Below are 21,304 nucleotides of genomic sequence, written 5' to 3'. Positions count from 1 at the left end.
CAACCTAACTGAAATCTGGGATCTTTATTCACCAATTCCCATTTTTTCGTGGGTGAAGGTCAGCCCCTAAAAGCATCCTAAGCTTCCTTGATTGCAAGCTAAATGGTGGTAACACTTCCGGAAAAGTCTCTTGAGCAGAAAAGCAGAGAGACTTGGTGGCTTGGGTTATACAACTGATGGTTTACAGTAGACACTGCTATCAAATGTGCAGGTGAACTCCCTCAATGTGCTCCGGACTTAGACATGCCAAATTTTTCCATCAAAACAATTTGTAAGTGATGAATTCATCATTTTAGTAAATTCTACCAGAAACATAAGTGCACAATGAACACGCATTCGTGGATAACATTGAAGGCTGGTAGGAAGCTGAGCAGAGGACCACTGCTGGGACTCCAGGCTCTGATCACATTGAGATTGGGCCCCCATCCTGTTATTGCCTAGGTTTATTCTCTCACCACTTTCTCTTCTCCTTGAGTCATGTTATTAGAGTAGCAGAAGCCATGGAGAGGATTAGTCCAACTCATCCTTTTCTCTCTGCAAGGAAGACACCAACTTCCCAAAGGAGGAAGGAAGTGGCCAAGTTGGCACAATCAGCCAGTGGCAAGGCCAACTTTCACATCCGTGGCCTCTCCCCCTGCACTCCTTAACAGGGCCCTCCACTTCCTCTTAGTTTATACACTCCAACAAGAGTGATTTACACCAAGGGACTGAGCTTGATCTCCACCTCTGAAGCAGTGGAGGTATAAAAACCTGATGTGCTCAATGAACCCAACCCAGATCTTCTCACACTTACAATTTATCTTCCTTAGCAGTCTGTCCACTTCCATATTGAAATATATTATCTCCTGGTGGAAAGGCCCTTCTTATTTCTTCAAAGAGCAGGCACAGCTGTTTGTGTCTTTTTATTCAAGAGGCAGTAGGATTTTGTCTTAATTGCTAACAGACTCCGGCAGGCTTGTATCTATTGCAAATAAGGATCTAATTACTAGGGGGTGAAAGGTACTTCTAGCTTACCAGCCCAATCACCTTATTGTCTGACCTCTAATTGACCTGCAGCTCCTTTTCTTGCTTTCTCCTCCCCACTGGAACCTGGAGCAGGAAGGGGACCTGGAATTTTTCCATTTTCATTTCCATTTCCTTTCACTTTGGATGAAATAGAACAGCAGGCTCCTTTTAAGAGCTCTAGGTCAGCACTGAGCAGGAGAGCCCAGGTTTCCTGTCAAGAAGGGAAGGTTTTTTTTTTTTTTCCAAGGTGCTTCTCCACCAGCAAGTAAAAGATCCACTCTGAGTGCGCCTGCAGGTACAGGGCTGGTGCAAAACTAGGTCACAGGCCAGAGGTGGGTGGCAAATCTTCGTGGCTACACAGATGTTGCCCTTGGACTGAAACTTGTATTGCAGCAGCCAGGATGGGCCACCAGTTGGCTTTTATGCTTGGAAGTCCTGATCTTGATCCAGGATAACGCAGATGCTGGAGCGATGCCCTGGTTCTGTCTCTCATCAATAACTCTTAAATATTTATAAGTATTTCTGTAGAAGTTGACATCCCACACTTTAAACTTGACTGAAAGCCTTGTTGGGCATCCACCTAAGGAATGCCTGTCCTCCCTCACCCCACGGCTCAGATATTTCAGGCAGGTGTGGCAAAGCTCAGCACCCAGAGAAGCTTCTAGAGTCATTCTTGAGCAGATGGCTTCTCTATCACTGCAGGTGCAATTGAGCAGCTGCTGATCCTTCCTTCCTTCCTTCCTTCCTTCCTTCCTTCCTTCCTTCCTTCCTTCCGTCTTTCCTTCCTTCCTTTTTTCCAGTTTTGGGACCTTGTGCGCTCCACCATTCTGGGATGATTTTTTTTTTCTTGGCATTCTTTCAATTTCAGATTTAGAGACAGAGACAGGCAGAGAAAGAGAGAAAGACAGAGTAGAAGAGACACAGCAGCACTGCTCCTACCACCCATGGAGCTGCCCTTGGTGCTGTCCATGGTACACATGGTGCCAGGGCTCGAACCCAGGTCCTTGAGCAGGGCAAGGAGTGCATTTTAGTGGGTGAGTTATCTCCCAGTCCAGAAACTAGGCTGCTAACACTGTCACTGTTTGGCAGCTAGGAATCACCTGTTCCTGTGTACCTCCCCCGCCCCTAATCCTCCCAGAAGGTGGCTGGCTTGGAGGACGCCATGATGCCTGCTGTGTGCTGAGGAAGAGCTCACCCCTGCATTGACGCTTTGAGGTTCAGAAGCAGTTTTGCAGGTGGCAGTGAGAGGTGCAGCTGTGGCTGCCTTCCCATCCATTCTCCTCAGACCCAGGAGGTATGTGAGGGGGGCTCATCAGCTCTCCCGGCATCCTCCTCCCTAGGCTCCTTCTAGGAGCAGGGACATGCAGGATGGAATGCAGGAGAAAGCCTCCGCCATCACCACAACTCCATGGCATCACTTCGCCTCTAGGCCAAGAACAGGAAGACCAGACCATTTTGATTAAACCTCCCATTAGTTCTTCCTGGCTCACTGGGGTCCGGGCTGGGGCTGGGGGTGGGGCATAGAGAAGGAAGTGGAACCAGCAGGCCAGGAGATGCAACGCCTCTGGTCAGACTGGCCTGGCAGTTCACACTCACCGCTGGACCCTACGGACCCTGGTTTTGCTGCCTAGCCAGGGCTGTACGAGTGCTAGCCTGCCCCCCACCCCTCTACACACACATCCAACCTCATGGACTTTCTCCCCCTCCTTTCACAGGAGGTGCTGTTCCCTGGCAAGACCACAGTCAGTGTGTCCTTCTCTTGCCTCAGTCTCCAGAGAAGGAAGGCTCCACAGGGATCAGTGAGCCAGGAAAGCACATTCTGGATGCAAGGCAGGTTAGAGGCGCAGTGAGATGGTGGCCAGATTCACAGGTGACCCGCCCACTCACAGTCCTCTCACCCCTCCTCTGTTATCTCACAGTGCAGATAACACAGAACGGGTGCTGTGGCCACGTTTCTTGGCAGGTGCTGGGGGGTACTTTGTCCTGCTTTGCTTTTGTTCCCCGCACCCCACCACCACCACCACCTCAGAGGAGTGTTCACTGCGAGGAGGTTCCATTATCTGTGAAGTTAGCTTATGTGAATTGGAAATAAGGAAGTATAGAAATACTTTCCTAATGATGTCTTCATGCATGCACAAGACGTGAACTACAACGAATTCTACTTTACATTTAGTCCTGAGGGGAAATCGCCCTGAATTATGCACGTTTTGAATTATGCAATGTCTTTAGAAGCTTGTGCCTGGCAAACTGATGTGACTGAGGGGCTACAGTCTGGTTAAAAAGAAAGAAAGAAAGAAAGAAGCATCTATGATAAGATTTGCATACACTGTCTCATTCCATCCTTCCACAACCCCATGACAGTGGAATTTTTGAGTACCTACTTCGATAGGATGAAATAGAGATTCCCAAATGTTCATTTTCCCAAGTTTATTGGCCATTCAGTTAGGGTTGGCCTGGCTCCAATGCTGTTCATTTTTTCCCTTCCTTTCTCTTGCAATACCTCCCTCTTTCTCCCTCTCCCTCTCCCTCTCCCTCTCTCTCTCTCTCTCTCTCTCTCTCTCACACACACACACACACACACACACACACACACACACACACACACTATTAAGTGGAACATCATGTCATCATCCCCTAAACCCAGAGGTTGTCATTCTGCCACTGAGAAAATCTAGTAGATTTTGCGAAACTGAGGTTGCTTTTACACCATTAGGCAGTCCGGTACTGAATCCTACTTCCTCCGCACACCGCTAGCCCTTCTCTGAGAAGCAATATACTGTACATGTTGTCTGCCACTGAAGGGTCAGTCACAAGAAATAACTATGGCAAGAGTCAGTGTTCCTATCCAGCAGCTGGCAAGACACTTGATAGACAAGCACAGACAAGAAGATGGCTGCCATGCTGCTTCCTCCCTTTCCCTTCTAACCTCAGCTCCCTCACTCAGACACATGCATTCACAGAAGGCTGAGGCAAGGGTGCCTCTAACAGTGTTCCTTACGTATTCTTGGCCACCATTTCAACCCTCGTCTTACCCCTCCACTCACAAAACTTACAAGGACACCGAGCTATTTTGAGCAGCTTTCTGGTCACTGGAACACAGAAGCGAATTCATCTTTGGAAGTTAATATCAACCAATTAATCCAATATCCAACAAACTGGTCCCCAAAGGTTGACCAAGCCCTGCTCCCATGTAAGTCTTGTCATCTAAGGAGTACCATTTGGAACTAGTAGTTGGGCTCCCAGAGACCAGGCTTGAAGGCACTGCCACCCAATGGCTGTTTCTGCAAATAGCACCTTCACAGAGGTGTGTTTACTCAACACTCAGAGTGCACCCACCCCCCAGCTAAAGAAATACGATTTTCCTGGTATTAAACAGCAGGAGTGAGCTCTTAAACTAGGTAACAACAATAGCAACTTGGCAGCGAAATGTATAAACCTTTAGGGCTAGGGTTAATTTGGCTGGCTATATTTTTTTCTGATGTTTAATTCTGTTTTTAAAGATAACAACAGAGAGGGAGAGAGGGGCAGAGGAAGAGAGAGATGGGGAGGAAGAGGAAAAGAGAAAGGAAAGGAGTGGGAAGAAAAAGAGAAAGAAGGAGGGGGGAAGGAACCTGGGGGGGGGGCTCCATAACACCAAAGCTTCCTTCTAATTGATGAGGGTCAGTCTCCAACCTGGCTTGTGTACACGGCAAAGTGCAACACTATCCAAGTGAGCTGTTTTGCTCGTTCATCTGCTGGTATTTTTAAAGTGACTAAATGTAGGTAAGAGACAAAAGTGGAAAAAGTCAGAATTTTCAATTCCATCTTTGTTGATTATGGCGTATACTTTTAATAGTTATCTTTCTTCCCCATTAAATGGGGAGGGAGAGCTTGGTGGCACAGTTCAGGGCATTCAATACAAGATAAATTAATTGGAGTTACCAAAGGCTTATGTTCCGTGTAACAGAAGCCCAGTTTGAGCTGCTGTGACCAACAGGTATCCCTCATTTCAATAGCTGCACTAATAGGGGTTAATTTAAAATCTCCCTTTTAAATTAGATGAAATGAAATTGTACTCTAAGTATTAGAAAATCTTTTATTCCAGTTTAGTGATGATTTGCATGCATAGTCTGAGAATAATTAAACATTGACTCAAGCAGGTGGGTGTGAGTGATCAATCCACTTAAAGAAAAATACCTTAGTATTTTGAGATTGCCCTTTGAATTCCATTTTGTGTCTTCTCTTTTGAAAAAGATTACTTGGTTAGTATTAGTCATGTGCAATTATTTTACACTGTAGAGAACTTCTTCTGTACTTGCCCTAACCAGTTCTCTCTAATTGTCTACTGGCGGAATGCCATGGTTCTCAGGTCACCCTAGAGTCTGGAAATGTGGCTATGTTTTGGTTGGCATATTTGTCACAAGAGAGTGCCCCACCTGTGACAGATGGGAAGGGAATTCAAACTGCAAGGACACTGAGGCAATCCTTGTACACTGAGCTTCATGACAAAGGAAATGGTGTCCTTCAATTTATGGCTTGGCTTTCCATTCTGAAACTGATCTGAGCATGTAATCAAAAAGGTGACTCAAGAGAGTTTCCTAAACAAAATAATAAACTGAGTCTTAGACTCTATGAAAACCATGGTGGTCACTGAAGAAAATACAGAGAAGTGGGGACATAGAGGGATCTCCTTGGTGGAATGGCTCAGTAACTTCTGTACACACACACACACACACATAAACTATATTCCTAAAATCTTATAAAAATATAAACCAATGTCGAATCAATAAAAAATAATGAAAACAAAGTTTCCCAAATATGTCAAGATACCGTTGAAAAGAAAATTAATGAATTAAAATGAGGGGGAAAAGGAAATGAATTAAAAGCTACTCTAAATATTGACATGGTACCAAAATAACTCAACAGTGAGCTAAATCCATCATCAATCCATCATCTAATTGATCTGTTCAAATTAAAAGTAAACATTTACTTAGTGCTACAAATACCTAAACCATTTGACTACACCACTTCCCTTTTTCACCATATTTGTTTGTGAACTTCATGAGTTGTGAAGTCATCAGAATAAAAAGTATTTTCCTTTCCCTGAGTTAAGACAAATCAAGAGTAATCTGGATATCATTAGCCATTGGCCCAAAAACAAAAACAAAAACAAAAAACAAGAGGAAAAATAAACCCCAAGCCAAAAAACAACCTAAGTTATTTATTTTCCTTTCAATTTTCCTTGTTCTTCTTCTGGAAACTGATCTATCACATAAAGCAGTGATTGTGAAAGGACTTGAATTCATACAGCAGTTGAGTAATCTGTCAGTCAACAAAAACTATGGGGCCCTTTCACTGTTTGCACAGAAACTCATCCTTGACAGTGTAGACACCACAGGCATTAAGGGTTCATCTTCAAGTCCAGCACCCTATACTTCAGCTGAGTAAATAAAGCATGCAGTCACAGAGCGAACACTATGCTATAGGACTCCAGCTGTAAGTGTCCTAGAAATTCTGCAGATGCACAAAACCACTGTGGTTAATATTATTGGGCTTAAACGGGCTGAGAAAACATCACTCTGCAGATGGAATTTGAGTTACTCCTTATGGAAATCAATGAAGAGGTAGAGAACAAGTAAGGAGAATTTCTACGCTGGGAAAAGGAGTCCAGAGCAGGACATGTCAACCTTAGCACCACTAACACTTGGGGCCGGATAACTCTGTCATGAGGGGCTGTCATGCATTATTGAGTATCTAGCAGTATCCATCTTGTCGTCACTACAAATGAATGGAAACCCACCCCTCTCCAGCTGGGATACCCCCCCAAACATCTTCAGGTACTGCTGAATGGTCTCTATCAACATCATCTCTCACTGAGAGCCACTGGACTCTACATAGACACCTGGTTTGGAGCATTTTCTTGAGTATGAGCCTGCCCAACCTCCTTCCCTCTCTTTGTGGTGCCAGGGCCTCACATATGTGTAGTTTCACTGCACCTGGGCTGACTTTTTTTTATATGAAAATATTTTATTGGCAGGTTAATGCCACAGTAGACTGCTTCAGGAAACACAAATAAGACAATGCCAAGACAGACAGGAGTGCAAAATGCAGCATCAGGTTAATACTCTTCATCCTCATCTCCAGCGGCACTATCTGCTCCTACTCCTCATAATCCTTCTCTAGGGTAGCCATGTCCTCACGGGCCTCAGAAAACTCTCCCTCCCCTATGCCCTCACCCACATACCAATGAACAAAGGCACACTTGGCAAACAGCAGGTCAAATTTGTGCTTCAGTCGGGCCCAGGCCTCAGCAATGACCGTGGTCTTGCTCAGCATGCACACAGCCCACTCGACCTTGGCCAGGTCTCCACCAGGGACCACAGTAGGAGGCTGGTAATTAATGTCAACTTTGAAGCCAGCAGGGTACCAGTCCACAAACTGGATGCTATGCTTGGTCTTGATGCTGGCAATGGCAGCACTGACATCTTTGGGGACCACATCACCATGGTGCAACAGGCAGCAGGCCATGTATTTACCATAGCGAGGGTCACATTTCACCATCTGGTTGGCTGACTCAAAACACACATTGGTGAACTCTAGAACAGAAAACTGTTGATGATAGGCTTTCTCAGCAGAGATGGCAAGGGCGTAGGTGGTTAAAGGGAAGTGGATGTGGGGGTAGGGCACCAAGTTGGTCTGGAGTTCTGCCAGGTCAACATTCAGGGCTCCATCAAACCTGAGGGAAGCAGTGATGGAGGACACTACCTGACTAATAAGGTGATTGAGGTTAATGTAAGTTGGTCGTTCAATATCCAGATTCCTTCAACAGATGTCATAGATGGCTTCATTGTCAACCATGAAGGCACAGTCACAATGCTCCAGGGTGCTGTGAGTGGTAAGGATGGAGCTGTAGGGCTTCACTACAGCTGTGGAGACCGGGAGGCTGGGCAGATAGAGAACTCGAGCTTGAACTTTCTGCCGTAGTCGACACAGAGACACTCCATCAGCAGAAAGGTGAACCCAAAGCCAGCTCCCCCACCAAAGCTATGGAAAACCAGGAAGTCCTGAAGACCTGTGCACTGGTGGGCCACTGTCCGAATTCGATCTGAGACATGGTCTATAATCTCCCTGCCCAAGGTGTAGTGCCCACAGACATAGTTATTGGCAGCATCTTCCTTGCCTGTGATGAATTATCAGGGTGGAAGAGCTGTCGGTAGGGGCCTTTGTGAATTTCATCAATGACTATGGGTTGCAGGTCTACAAACACTGCCCTGGGCACAAGCTTGCCAGCACCTGTCTCACTGAAGAAGGTGTTGAAGGAGTCATCTCCATTCCCAGTAAACTTGTCACTGGGCATCTGGCCATCAGGCTGGATGCCGTGCTCCAGGCAGTAGAGCTCCCAGCAGGCATTGCCGATCTGGACACCAGCCTGGCCAACATGGATGGAGATGCACTCATGCATGACTAGGACTTATAGGGCTCTGGGGCACTGGAGAAGGCAGGTGACGTTCTCCCACTGACAAGCTGCCAAGGAATCTGGGAGAGATGCAGCCCCTGAGCTGACTTTTTCACTCAAATGGAGAGACTGAGAGATTCAGACAGAAGAAGAAAGAGACACCATAGCATCAGGATTTCTCCCAGTGCCAGCAGCAGTTCCCATATGGTGCCGGGCCTCGAACCTAGGCCACACAAGTGGCAAGGCACTCATGTTTCTCCCCAAGGCCTTCTGCTTACCCTCAGTGTTAACTGGCATTCTGAGAGGGAGAGCTCTGCATTGTGGTGGTTGTCCTGTGCACAATAGGTTGCCTATCGACACCCCTCTCCTCTACCCACTCGATGCTGGCAGTATCTTCCCCAGTTATGACTACCAAAAATATCTCAGACATTACCAAATGGCCCCTTGGGGACCAAGCTGCCTCCATTTAAGAACCACTAGGGTTCTCAAGAAGAAGAGACTTAGCTTCCTGGGGCTAAGTTGAATTGTTCAAACAAAGCATAAGGTTCAGGGCAGGGGTAGACAGCATAATTGTTATGCAAACAGACTCTTATGCCTGTAGCTGCAAATTCCAGGTTCAGTCCCCTACATCACCATAAGCTAGAGCTGAGCAGTGCTCTGGTAAACAACAAAACAAAACAAGGTCAAAGCATAAGGTTCACATTAGGAAAGGGTGCAATAAGATTGAAAAATGAGGATGGCCAGATACTCTGTGAGATGGTCAGTATTTGAATACCTGTGCTACAGATTTTAAGACATCTTACCAAGTGAGATTTGTGTTATATATTTACTCTTGCAGAGGCAAGAAAGGGAAAATGCCACAGAGAGATTGAATAGAGTGGCATCAGTTAGGAGCTGTTAGAACAACCAGGTTGGAAGTAAATGTTGATGGTTGGGGTTATAGGGTCTTCTTTAGAATGGAGAGGAAAAGAACAAACCCAAAGGGAAGAAGAAAACCCTGAGCCTTTGCAACAGATGGAGTATTAGAGATGAAGGCGGGGGCGGGGGGCACAGAGAGAGGAGAAAAAAAAGAGAGATGAAAGCAAGGAAAGAACCAATGGTGAAATGAAGGCTACCAGTGGGATGAAAGAGTCAGCTGAAATGAATAGGAAGGAGACCGCACTTCATGAGTTTGATTTTGCAAGTAACAACTGCAGATGTTGCAAAAGGAGCCTTGGAATGCTGAGAGGTCAGAGCTGAGTGACCAACTGAGGAGCTTTGGAAATACAGAATCCTGAAATCTCTGCACTGAATACAATCAACACTTATTTCTCACTCACATTAGACTCCACTGTGTAGTGAGTGGCCCTGGGTCTCTCAGGAATCCAGGCTTGTTGGTTCTTGTGGCACTGCCACCTCAAATGGGGGACATCAATGGTGACAGCATAAGGGCTAAGTCCTAAAATTATACCGGAGGCTTTAGAGTCCCTGAAATAGCTTATTCTGCTTCTGCCCCAAACTCCCCTGGAGATCCAACTGAACTGGAAAATCTAGTGTACTGATGTCCCAGAAAGAGAAACGGGGCTTAGAGAACTTGGCCAGTCTCTGCTATCAGATACACACACGCACACGCACAGGTACACACACACAAGTACACATAGTAAGAAAACTCTAGAAGTAAAGACATGAATGAATTCAATGAAGACATGAAGATAGAGTGAAAACTAAAGAGGAAATACTTCAAGGAAGAGTGAATCACAGATGGAAGAAAATGTATCACAGGCTTCAGGGTTGTTCGCAGATGGTTTGGAAGAGAACTGGCCCTGTGTAGAGTTCACAGTGGCAAATGGTGGGAAAGTCCATTTCTCTTAGGAGGAAAAGGGTCTGCTTTTCTCCACACTCTTGCTTTGGAAGACAAAGAAGCTGAGAATAATTAGAAGAGGATTTACACTTCTATATTCCACCTCAAAACCATCCTCCCTTCCCTTCCTTTCCTGAGCAGTCTCTGCCTGACCCAGCCTGGCTGCTGTCCTCACCAAACACTGACCAGCAAGCTTGTACCTCCTGCTCACTGTGCCTCTCAAGCCCCCTCACTCCCATCTTCATGGATTTGCCTTTTTAGCTCCTGTGCCCATGCCCATAGCCAAAGGTCACACGGAGCAGGAACAAAGCCTTTTCTGATTTCCCCTGCCAACAAAATCTTCCCCATATTCCTGGTCTCTCCTCTACTTTGGCTCGTGGGGCTATCCACCTGATATTAGCTATCATTCACTTGATTGTCTCCCTCAGCAGGTCAAGCACAAAGGGGAAGGGTGGGGACAGGGATGCAGGACCCCCAGGACAAACCAAACAGTTCCTCAGTCTAGGTCAGAGGCCGGCGAATGTTCTCTGTAAAGGACCATACATATATATCATATTAGGCATTACAGCATATGAGCTCTGTTTCCACTACTCAACTGTGCCACTTGAGTGTACCACAGCTAAAATGTAAATGAATGAGGATGGACGTGTCCAATAAAATTTATTTATAAAACATATGTGTGTATGTATGTGTATGTGTGTGTGTGTGTGTGTGTGTGTGTGTGTGTGTGTATTCAATTCCTAGGCCATAATCTGATAACTCCTGGCCTATGTGATGAGCACTGTCTAGAGAGAGTACAATGCGACCAGGGACCTATGGAGTATGCTGTGGAATGTCCAGGGAAGACCAGTATCTTATGCTCTGCCATCACCAGCACCTAGCACAACGTATTCCACATAGTAGGCTCTGAATCTTTACCGTCCTGAATTAAATGTGCCTTGAAAGCTACCAGCTCAGCAAATCATAATAGCCTTTTGAGAGCTTAATTACCTTTGAAAATTATTTTTTACAAGACATTAGCCAAGTAGTTCAGGAAGAGATCGTGTAACTCCAAGAATCATAAAAAAGAATGTGACAGGGAAAGATGCAAGCTAAAAAACATCTAAGGATTAGCAGCCAAAGAGAGAGAATCTGACATCAGAGTTGGGTAAAAGCAACAAAAAGGCATTTCAATCTTGAGAAAGCAGCACCAAGGGACATCACATCATGTGTAATAGATGTCTCACAACACCCTCTAAATCCGTGAATAATGCATTTAATACCAGCACTTCAATGCTGGAAGATGTTCTTGATTTGGAGGAAACTCAGAGACCAACCAAAATGATTAAGAGACTGAAAAGATTCATTTATGAGCAGCTGTAAAAGAAGCCAAATCCGTGCTTGGCCTGCTGATGGCCAGGAGGTGCTGGAGAAAGAGCTACAAATGACAAAATGCTGGGAACCCTGGGGAGTGGGGATGGAGGTCCATTGAATGGGGTCCAGTCTTTGGTGTGGATACATCAGGGGCACTGAAAAAAGTTCCTCTCACTATTGGGCCTTAAAACATTCTCAGGCCTCCTGAATAATCAATAACTGGAAATGCTGAGATTGGTAATGGCCTGTGATTACAGGAGATTAAGTTTGCTTTAGAAGAGCAAATGCAGACGAATGTTTATTAAGGAGCGACGCATTCCAGGAATTTTAAGTATGAGAACAGACTAGTCCTCAACAGTCCACTGCTCTTGGAAGCATTGTGTGTATGCAACTGTCACTAGTGTCGGATTGTTGAAATTGGAGCACAGAGATGACCAGATGGCTAATTATCTCCTTTAGTCATTCAATCACCCATTTGTCCATCCACCCCGCATGGATGATGAACAAACAGACAGGTTCCTGGAGTAATGAAAACTGGTTCATAATCTCCTTTTAGGGGAAAGCAGGAAGGCTTAAAGGAGTTTTCCTAGGGGAATTGATATCTGAACCAAGACCTGAGGAGCCTGATAGTCAGAAAGAATGGGACTAAGTCTCCCAGGTAGGAGGGGGACATATTTAAAGTGCTAGACTACATGATAAAGTGACAGACAACTTGACAGCATGTGGTAACCCTAAAAATAGCTTTCAGAATATATATTTAGATTGTGGGTGATTGTTTATATTTTCCTTGCTGATTTCTTTTTTTTTTCCTTTTAAAATGTGTCCATTAACAAAATCATACCCTTAGGTAGCCAAGTAATTGCAAACACTTACATAGGACTTATTCTGTGCCAGATACTATTCTAAACATTTGCATCTACTGAGTGAGTTTTTATCAACATAAAAACTCTATGAGAGAGGCCAGGTAGTGATGCATCTGGTTGCACGCACACATTATAGTGCTCAAGGACTCAGGTTCAAGCCCTCAGCCCCTACCTGCAGGGGGAAAACTTCACAAGTGGTGAAACAGGGCTGCAGGTATCTCTCTGTCTCTCTTCCTCTCTATTTCCCCTTCCCCTCTCAGTTTCTCTCTGTCTCTATTCAATAAATAAATAAATAAAATATTTTTAAAACTCTGTGAGAAAAGAACTATCACTATTTCTATTACAGGATGAAGGAAAAAAGATGCAAAAAGAGGTTCAACAGCATAGCAAAGTTAGAGAGACACAGAGCAGTGTGCCTTGCTCAGGTCACTGTGCTCCACAATCTAGGTCTGTACAGATTCTGTGCTACTAACTTTCTAAGCCAAGAGCCAATTCCCATGAGATTTACTCCCAGACACCTAGTCTAAAAATTGATTTAACAAATAATCCAAGAACAGCCTGACATTTGTAGACAGCAAATGTTTAATAGCAGCAAAAAAATCAAACTAAGATCCACCTGGATATCCTAAAATATAGAATGAAAAATCATGATAAGGAGCATTCAGTCACTTTAGCAGGAAGCCAACTGATTTGAAAATGCTCATCATTAAGGTCAAAGGGAAGTGGAAGATACTAACTGTGTAACACCACACCACTAAGTGCATTTGAGTGTACCTGCAAAGGAAAACCACTAGTCAGAGTGGGCTCCCATTCCACCCTCAAGTTTTGTTAGTTAGCTTTCTCATCCCCTCTGTACCTCAGTTTCCTTAATAGAATATGGGGGTAACACAGCTGTAATGGCAAAAAACAAATTGATTAATAACTGGAAAATACTGGTTGGTAAACACATACTGTCAGCCGAGAGAGAGAGAAAGAGAGAGAGAGAGAGAGAGGAATTCTATTTCAAAATTAAAACTTGATAACAGACACTTAACTACCAGTTTGATAACTATTCCTTTATAGTCTGAGATCCAATCTGTTATAACTTCACCCAGTATTTTTCCTGCTTAAAAATTTAAAAGCAAATGTACATTGAGCGAAATGAGGGTCATTTCCCATTACAAGTAGAAAGTATTTGCTTTCGGAATCTGCTTTTTCAAATTATAAGACTTAACACTTAATAAAACCTGCAGAGTTATGGAACCCTGATGTTTCATACTGGTTGAATATTCTCGAACTTTGATAGCATAAAATGATTTAGAACTGTGTTGCCATGTCATTCAGGATCAATAGACTGATAAACATCACAAATTGTTTTCTTTTTTTGTACTTGGTTTATTTTTCACCTACATTTTGGAATTATCTTAACTATATTTGTTGTCAGAGGTTTAAAAAAAAAGGAGGATGTGGGAGATAACCTAATAATTATGCAAAAAATTTTCAGACCTGAGATTCCAAAGTCACAGGTTCAATCCCTCCTACCAATTTAAGTGAATAGAGCAGTACACTGGTCTCTCTCTCTCTCTCTCTCTCTCTCATTAGAAGAAAAGAAATATCTCTTTATACTGGAAGGAAATAAGGTCTAGAGAATAGCGTCTCCACTAGTTTTCCTCAAAGTTTTTATTTTATTTCTCTTGTTTTTACTAAGGGAATTCTTGCAGTCATTGTTCCAGCTGGTCTGAGAAACAAGGCCACTTGAGGAGTTGGGCTATACTAAGAGAGCAAAGAAAACCCCCAGTCCAGAGAAGGGAGCATGTAACTTTCTAGAGCCACTCAAGTGGATTAGATGCATTGTTTGAGCATTGTTTCTTTTTTTTGTTTGTTTGTTTGTTTTTTGTTTTTTTATTTAAGAAAGGATTAATGAACAAAAACATAAGGTAGGGGGGGATACAACTCCACACAATTCCCACCATCCAATCTCCATAACGCACCCTCTCCTCTGATAGCTTTCCCATTCTCCATCCCTCTGGGAGCATGGACCCAGGGTCATTGAGGGTTGCAGAAGGTAGAAGGTCTGGCTTCTGTAATTGCTTCCCCGCTGAACATGGGCGTTGATTGGTCGGTCCATACTCACAGTCTGCCTCTCTCTTTCCCTAGTAAGGTGTGTCTCTGGGGAAGCTGAGCTCCAGGACACATTGGTGGGGTCTTCAATCCAGGAAAGCTTGGCCGGCATCCTGATGGCATCTGGAACCTGGTGATTGAAAAGAGAGTTAACATACAAAGCCAAACAAATTGTTGAGCAACCATGGACCCAAAGCTTGGAATAGTGGAGAGGAAGTGTTAGGGAGGTACTCACTGCAAACTCTAGTGTACTACTGCTTTCAGGTATATATTTTGCAGTAGTTTATGGTTACATGTGCACATAAGCTCTCTCTCACAGAAACTGGTGTATATCTAGGTTATGGGACTTTGTTAGAAAGTGAACTACCTGAGATGAAATTAGAGTGTACTATAAAAGGAAAGGTCTCACCCGAGTAATGAAGCTGAAGGGTTGTCATTCCACACGTGAAGTCTCTGGACACAGTCTGAGGTGAAGCATGTTGAGGTGGCCATCGTTGCATTGGTTAGGTTGTGATCGGCGGATGCAATATTATTTGGTTTGGATTGGGAGATGCATACGGGAAAGTGGGCCCTATCCAAGGGTTCCAGGACTGGGGGAAGTAGGGGCTTTATAGTGGAGATGTGAGGTTCCTGCTGTCTTAGGGTTCAAAAAGACAATCGATAGTTAATGTTATCATCACATTATTTGTTAATTGGGTTAACTTTGAAAAGTCCTTTTGTTATGGTTTGCTGTACAGTATCCAGTATCTTGTATATAGCTGTGTTATTGGATGCTTCTAATCTACTTGGTCTAGGCTTTTGAGAGAGTCCGCGTATCAAATACACAGCCTATATATTAAAAGGATTCAGTTTGTGTTTTGAGAAACTTTGAGACAGAGGAACCCTTTTACATTGCTGGTGGGAATGTAAATTGGTACAGCCTCTGTGGAGAGCAGTCTGGAAAACTCTCACAAGGCTAGACATGGACCTTCCATATGATCCAGTAATTCCTCTCCTGGGGTTATACCCCAAGGACTCCATAACACCCAACCAAAAAGAGGTGTGTACTCCTATGTTCATAGCAGCACAACTCATAATAGCTAAAACCTGGAAACAACCCAGGTGCCCAACAACAGATGAGTGGCTGAGAAAACTGTGGTATATATACACAATGGAATACTATGCAGTTATCAAAAACAATGAACCCACCTTCTCTGACCCATCTTGGACAGAGCTAGAAGGAATTATGTTAAGTGAACTAAGTCAGAAAGATAAAGATGAGTATGGGATGATCCCACTCATCAACAGAAGTTAATTAAGAAGATCTGAAAGGGAAACTAAAAGCAGGACCTGATCAAATTGTAAGTAGGGCACCAAAGTAAAAACCCAGTGGTGAGGGGTAGACATGTAGCTTCCTGGGCCAGTGGGGGGTGGGAGTGGGCGGGAGGGATGGGTCACAGTCCTTTGGTGGTGGGAATGGTGTTTATGTACACTCCTAGCAAAATGTAGACATATAAATCAGTAGTTAATTAATATGAGAGGGGGGAAATCAATTGTATATCTCAAAGTTTCTCAAAACACAAACTGAATCCTTTTAATATATAGGCTGAGCATTGTTTCTTAAGGAAAGGCTAGAAAAATCTTTGAGGAAGGGAAATGAGATTATTCTGTTGCTCACATCATTAGGAACCTGATGTTGCTGGCAAGTTTTCATAATCTCTCTCTTTCCCTCTCTCTCTCTCTCTTAGGTGTCCTATGTGAAAGCGATCGACATCTGGATGGCAGTGTGCCTTCTGTTTGTGTTTGCGGCCTTACTGGAATATGCTGCTGTGAACTTTGTCTCCAGGCAACACAAAGAGTTTCTGCGCCTCCGGAGAAAACAGAAGAGGCAGAATAAGGTACAGTGGAACCTCGGCGCAAAATCAGTAGAATTGGAGGTGGTTATTAGGCAATACAGTTTGGAAACCAGAGGGATACAATGAACTAGGAGCTAAGACTTATTTGTTCTTGTCATATTTATCCTACTTATCATTACGCTGATTTGCTGCTCAGGTCAGATCTTGAAATTTGCGGCTGAGCTGTCACATTTACCGAATAGACTTGAGTGTGCAGTTCCACTTGAGTTTCAGGTAGACAAACAAGTTTTAGTAGAAGTATGTACCCAATAATACATGGGACATACTTATTTTTTTTAATATTTGTCGTGTGTACTCAAACTTAACTGGGAGTGCTATATTTTATCTGGCAGCCCTGATAGAAGCTCTATACTCAATGTGTCAGAATTACTTTAAAATCCTATTGGTTTGAACACCGGTCATTTTGCATGACTGTGTAGTTTGCGTGTAAACATAAATGACTTAGTGGGTTGTTTGATCAGTTGTTCTGCCTTTATGTAAACCCGGTCCCTATGCACATTGGCTGCAACCTGATAAATCCAACCAGACATACCTCACTGTCTCCATTTAAATTTTAAGACTGAAAACCAAACTTTAACTCCAGCCAGAGGTTTGAGGTCAGAAACATATGACTTGGGTGGGGGAAGATAGCATAATGGTTAGTCAAAGAGGCTCTCATGCCTGCAGCTCCCAAGTCCCAGGTTCAAGCCCCTGTACCTCCATCAGCCAGAGCTGAGCAATACTCTGGTAAAAAAAAAGGCTTAAACTCAAGTTTATTGCTAATCTATTCATAGACTTTGTATATGTGTGTGTGTATATATATATATATATATATATATATATATATATATATATCATGGGTATATGGTTATTATATTAACCACTAGGCAGTACCATCTAAAATGCAAATAATACTGTCTTGAATGGTTTCTGAATATATTTCCTATGTTATGAATAACATCCAACAAAAATACTATATAACCTTTTGGTTTTATTTAAAAATAAGCAAACTGGGCCAACAACATAGCACACCTGGATAGTGCACTTGCTTTGTCATGTGCATGACACAGATGTGGGCCTGACCCCCAACACGCTGATCTCTGAGTCTCAGGCATGAAAGTCTGAAAGTCTTTTTGCATAATCACTCTGTTACCTTCCTCACCCCCACCCCCCCATTTTTTAAAAATAAGCAAACAACTTCAGCTTCTGATTCAAAGACATTCTCCAGTTTAGCAGTTCCTAAACTTGCCCACACATTAGACCACCTGAAGTCTTGGTCACACCCAGACCTAGGAGAACCCAAGCTGGGACTGGCACCGGAGTCAGTATTTCTAGAGCTCCACAGGAAAGTCAGTGTGCACGCTCAATTTTGAATCCAGTCTTGGACAGGACACTGGCAGACTCACAGACCTGTGTTTTCAGCTTAAGACTGAGAAATGATCCCTTTGACATGGTGAACAGCAGAGCCTGGAATAACATCGCTAGAGAACTGAAGTTCAAAGTTTAAAGCCAGGAAATGAGAAATACTTTGCAAAATCTGCTCCAAAGACATTGCTACACTGAGCCTGCTGTTACACATGCGTGTAGCAAAGTGAGCAGAAATGTTTCATTACCAGTCTTGGCACAGGTTCAAGTCCACCTGTGCCACCAAGGACATATTATTAGGTTGTGAGGACATTTCAGCACATAATTCATATCCTCAAAATGCCTGGGCTCAACGTAGTAGATAGGCACTGATCACATGCTCTACTAGACCAGAGATGAACAGTTAATTTCACTCTGCTTCCCAATTCTGAAAAACTGGCAGGCTTTCTTCAGAATACTTTATGGGGAATTTGTGTTTGCTTGCTTGATTTCTTTTTTTTTTTCTTTTCTTTTCTTTTTCTTTTTATTATTTTATTTTAATTTTTGCCACCAGGGTTATGGTTGGGGCTTGGTGCCAGCATGATGAAGCTACTGCTCCCAGTAGCCATTTCCTGCCCCCCTTTAAATTACGATAGAGACAGAGTTAAATAGGGCAAGAGAAGGAGGGGGAGAGAAAGAGAGAGACCTGCAGCCTGCTTCACCACTCATGAAGCTTCCCCATTGCAAGTGGAGACTGGGGTCTTGAACCTGAGTCTTCTTCAAGTATATGGAGAATTCTTATGCCGCATTTTATTTTATCCTAAAGACCACCTGGACTTCTTGTTAAAATAAGTGGGTAGAGGAAATAGCTCAAGTAGTAGAGCACAAAACCAGTAGATTAAGATGATGCATCTTTGGGGCCAGGTGGTGGTACACCTGGTTGAGAGCACACATTACCATATGCAAGGACCCAGGTTCAAGCCCCTGCTCCCCACCTGCAGAGGTGAATACATTTCACGAGCCACGAAGCAAGTCAGCATGTGTCTATCTTTTTCTCTACCTCTCAATCACCTTCTCCCCCTCTCAATTTCCCTCTGCCCTACCAAAATAAAATAGGAAGGAAAGAAAAGAAAAGAAAAGAAAAGAAAAGAAAAGAAAAGAAAAGAAAAGAAAAGAAAAGGCAGAGGGAGTCAGGGAGAGGGGAGGGAATGGCCACTGAGAGCAGTGGATCCATAGTGCAGGCACCAAGCCCCATCAATAACCTGGTGGAAAAAAAAAAAAGAAAACAGAAAAAGAAAAAGAAAAGATGTGGATAGGTGAGGAAAAGTACGGAACTGATTTTGGCTTAATCCACTGGGTGAACATTGGTGCACTGGTAGTGTTTATTAAGGTGGGGACTATTGTGAGAGAAGCAGAGTTGTTGTGGATCTCAAGAGCCACACTTTGATGCTGTTGACTGTAAATGCCTATGCACTATTCCAGTAGACTTCACAAACAGGTACACATATCTGCTTAAAACAGATTGTGTGTGTGTGTGTGTGTGTGTGTGTGTGTGTGTATGTGTGTGTGTGTGTGATCAGCCAGGTAATATTTAAAGTCCAGAAAACTGGGTGAGGTTACCCACTGAAAGAATATAAATAAAAAATATATATAAGAGTAATGGGTATGTTAATTAGCTTGTTGTAGAAATCACTTCACAATGTGTGCATATATTAGAACATCATATCTTCTCACTTTAAATGTATACAACTGTAATTTGTCAGTTACACCTCAATCAAACCAGAGAGTACTTCATTACAACATTGAGGAATGATCATATTGGGGAAGGGTTCAGAGGATGGGGTCTTCCACTGTTTTCAAGAAAGCCTGTCAGGGAGACAGGGGATGTTGTCTTTGCTAGAGGAGCAGAGAAGATGCAAGTTCATGGGAGGAGTTCCTTTGCAAACTGGATGCACAGAGGAAGTGTTTGACAGAAAACAGATAAATCAACAGTCTTTTGTTTCAGGTGAACTCTCCTGGATAGAAGGGGAGTCATGCAGGGCATCTGGGAAACAGAGAAGGCAGGATTTCCCTGGTCAGTGAGTCTGTGTGGCCATTCCTCCCATGGCTATGCAGGTTTAATCTATTTACTGTGTGGAAAGTGCCCAGAACAGTACCTGGGATGTAATAAACTTGTAATCTGAGTTAGCTCTTGTTATCATTTATTTTTTTACTCCAAAGTAAGACACAGAAGAATGTACTGTGACTGCAGTACAAGGAGAGCATAATTTCAAGGGAGGGATGCCATGCTGGCCTTAGATGGGGACAGATATTTCACTCGCTGCTATCACAGATTAATCATTGCCATGTCCCTGGATACAGATTTGAAAACATAGAGAGAGGTTAAGGAACTAGTCCACACTCATGGTTCAGAAAAAGGCATAGCAAGACTGGTGTGTGATCCTGTGTCTCTGGGGTTGGCAAGACTTGAAGAGGAAACGGAAATAGTTTGAAGTATGACATTGGGAGAATACAAAACCATGGTCCCAAGGAGAGATGGGGTCATAATACTGAGGCAGAGGCAGAGAAGTTACCCACCCAAGATCTGTGGCTATGAATCTAAACTTTAAATTTAAATGAAACAACTACAAATTAACTGTGACACACACACCCCACCGCCAAAAAAAAAAAAAAATGCTCACTGTCAGGTGCTGAGACTAAAGCACTTTGGTTTTGTCAGATGAGTAGGAAGGTGAACAAGAAAACAATGAAAAGACCAGAGAGAAACTGGAAACAGAGAATGAGGGGGAGAAAGTGTTGTAGTGATGAACTAAGGACTCCAGGGTAGGTCAAGCGAGGAGGATTAATACATTTGGACTTGCATGCAAGACATCCCAGGTTCAATCCCCGGGACCACAAACTGTCAGAACTAAGTGGTGCTCTTGTCAACAAAACAAAATCAAGGCTAAGTTTAATTAAAAAGACTTGAGGAGGGAGGCAGGGAGCAAAGCAAATCATGCTTGACCTTTGTAGTCAAAAGCTCCCAATTACTGTTGATGATCATATTTTGAAAAATAAGAGCATGAGACATTTGCAATTACTTGTCCCTTAGGAAGTGGCATCTTTCTTTTTTAAAATTTTTTATTACCTTTACTTATTGGATAGAGACAGTCAGAAATCAAGAGGGTGATAGAGAGGGAGAGAGACAGAGAGACACCTGTAGCACTACTTCACCACTAGCAAAGCTTTCTTCCTGCAGGTGGGGACCGGAGACTTGAACCTGGGTCCTTGCACATTGTAACATGTGCGCTCAATCAGGTGTGCCAACACTCACCCCAGGAAATGGCATCTTTCTAAGGCAACCCCTTAATCTTTTGAAGTCTGAACTTGGGTAAGAAAAGAAATGGGGAGGCCGGGCAGTAGCACATTGGGTTAAGCACAGGTGATGCAAAGAGCAAGGACCAGCATTAAGGATCCCAGTTCAAGCCCCTGGCACCCCACCTGTAGAGTC

The 21,304-nt window shown here is 43.6% G+C and overlaps 1 protein-coding gene and 1 pseudogene across 3 annotated transcripts in view; one reads left to right on the top strand and one right to left on the bottom strand.

Annotated features, from left to right (window-relative positions):
- Nucleotides 1–21,304, top strand: part of GLRA2 (glycine receptor alpha 2) — a 188,579-nt gene that overhangs the window by 137,302 nt on the left and 29,973 nt on the right. For all 3 annotated transcript variants that reach the window (XM_007517486.3, XM_007517484.3, XM_060183025.1), the window contains one exon: nucleotides 16,324–16,473. In XM_007517486.3, the coding sequence (XP_007517548.1) occupies nucleotides 16,324–16,473 (150 nt within the window). The remainder of the gene's footprint in view (nucleotides 1–16,323; nucleotides 16,474–21,304) is intronic.
- On the bottom strand, nucleotides 7,103–8,446 carry LOC103108533 (tubulin alpha-1C chain-like; annotated as a pseudogene).

Source organism: Erinaceus europaeus, chromosome X, assembly GCF_950295315.1.
Source record: "Erinaceus europaeus chromosome X, mEriEur2.1, whole genome shotgun sequence".
NCBI classification, from domain to species: Eukaryota; Metazoa; Chordata; class Mammalia; order Eulipotyphla; family Erinaceidae; genus Erinaceus; species Erinaceus europaeus.
Note: the sequence above shows the minus strand (reverse complement) of the source record. Positions and strands in the feature narration are given on the sequence as shown.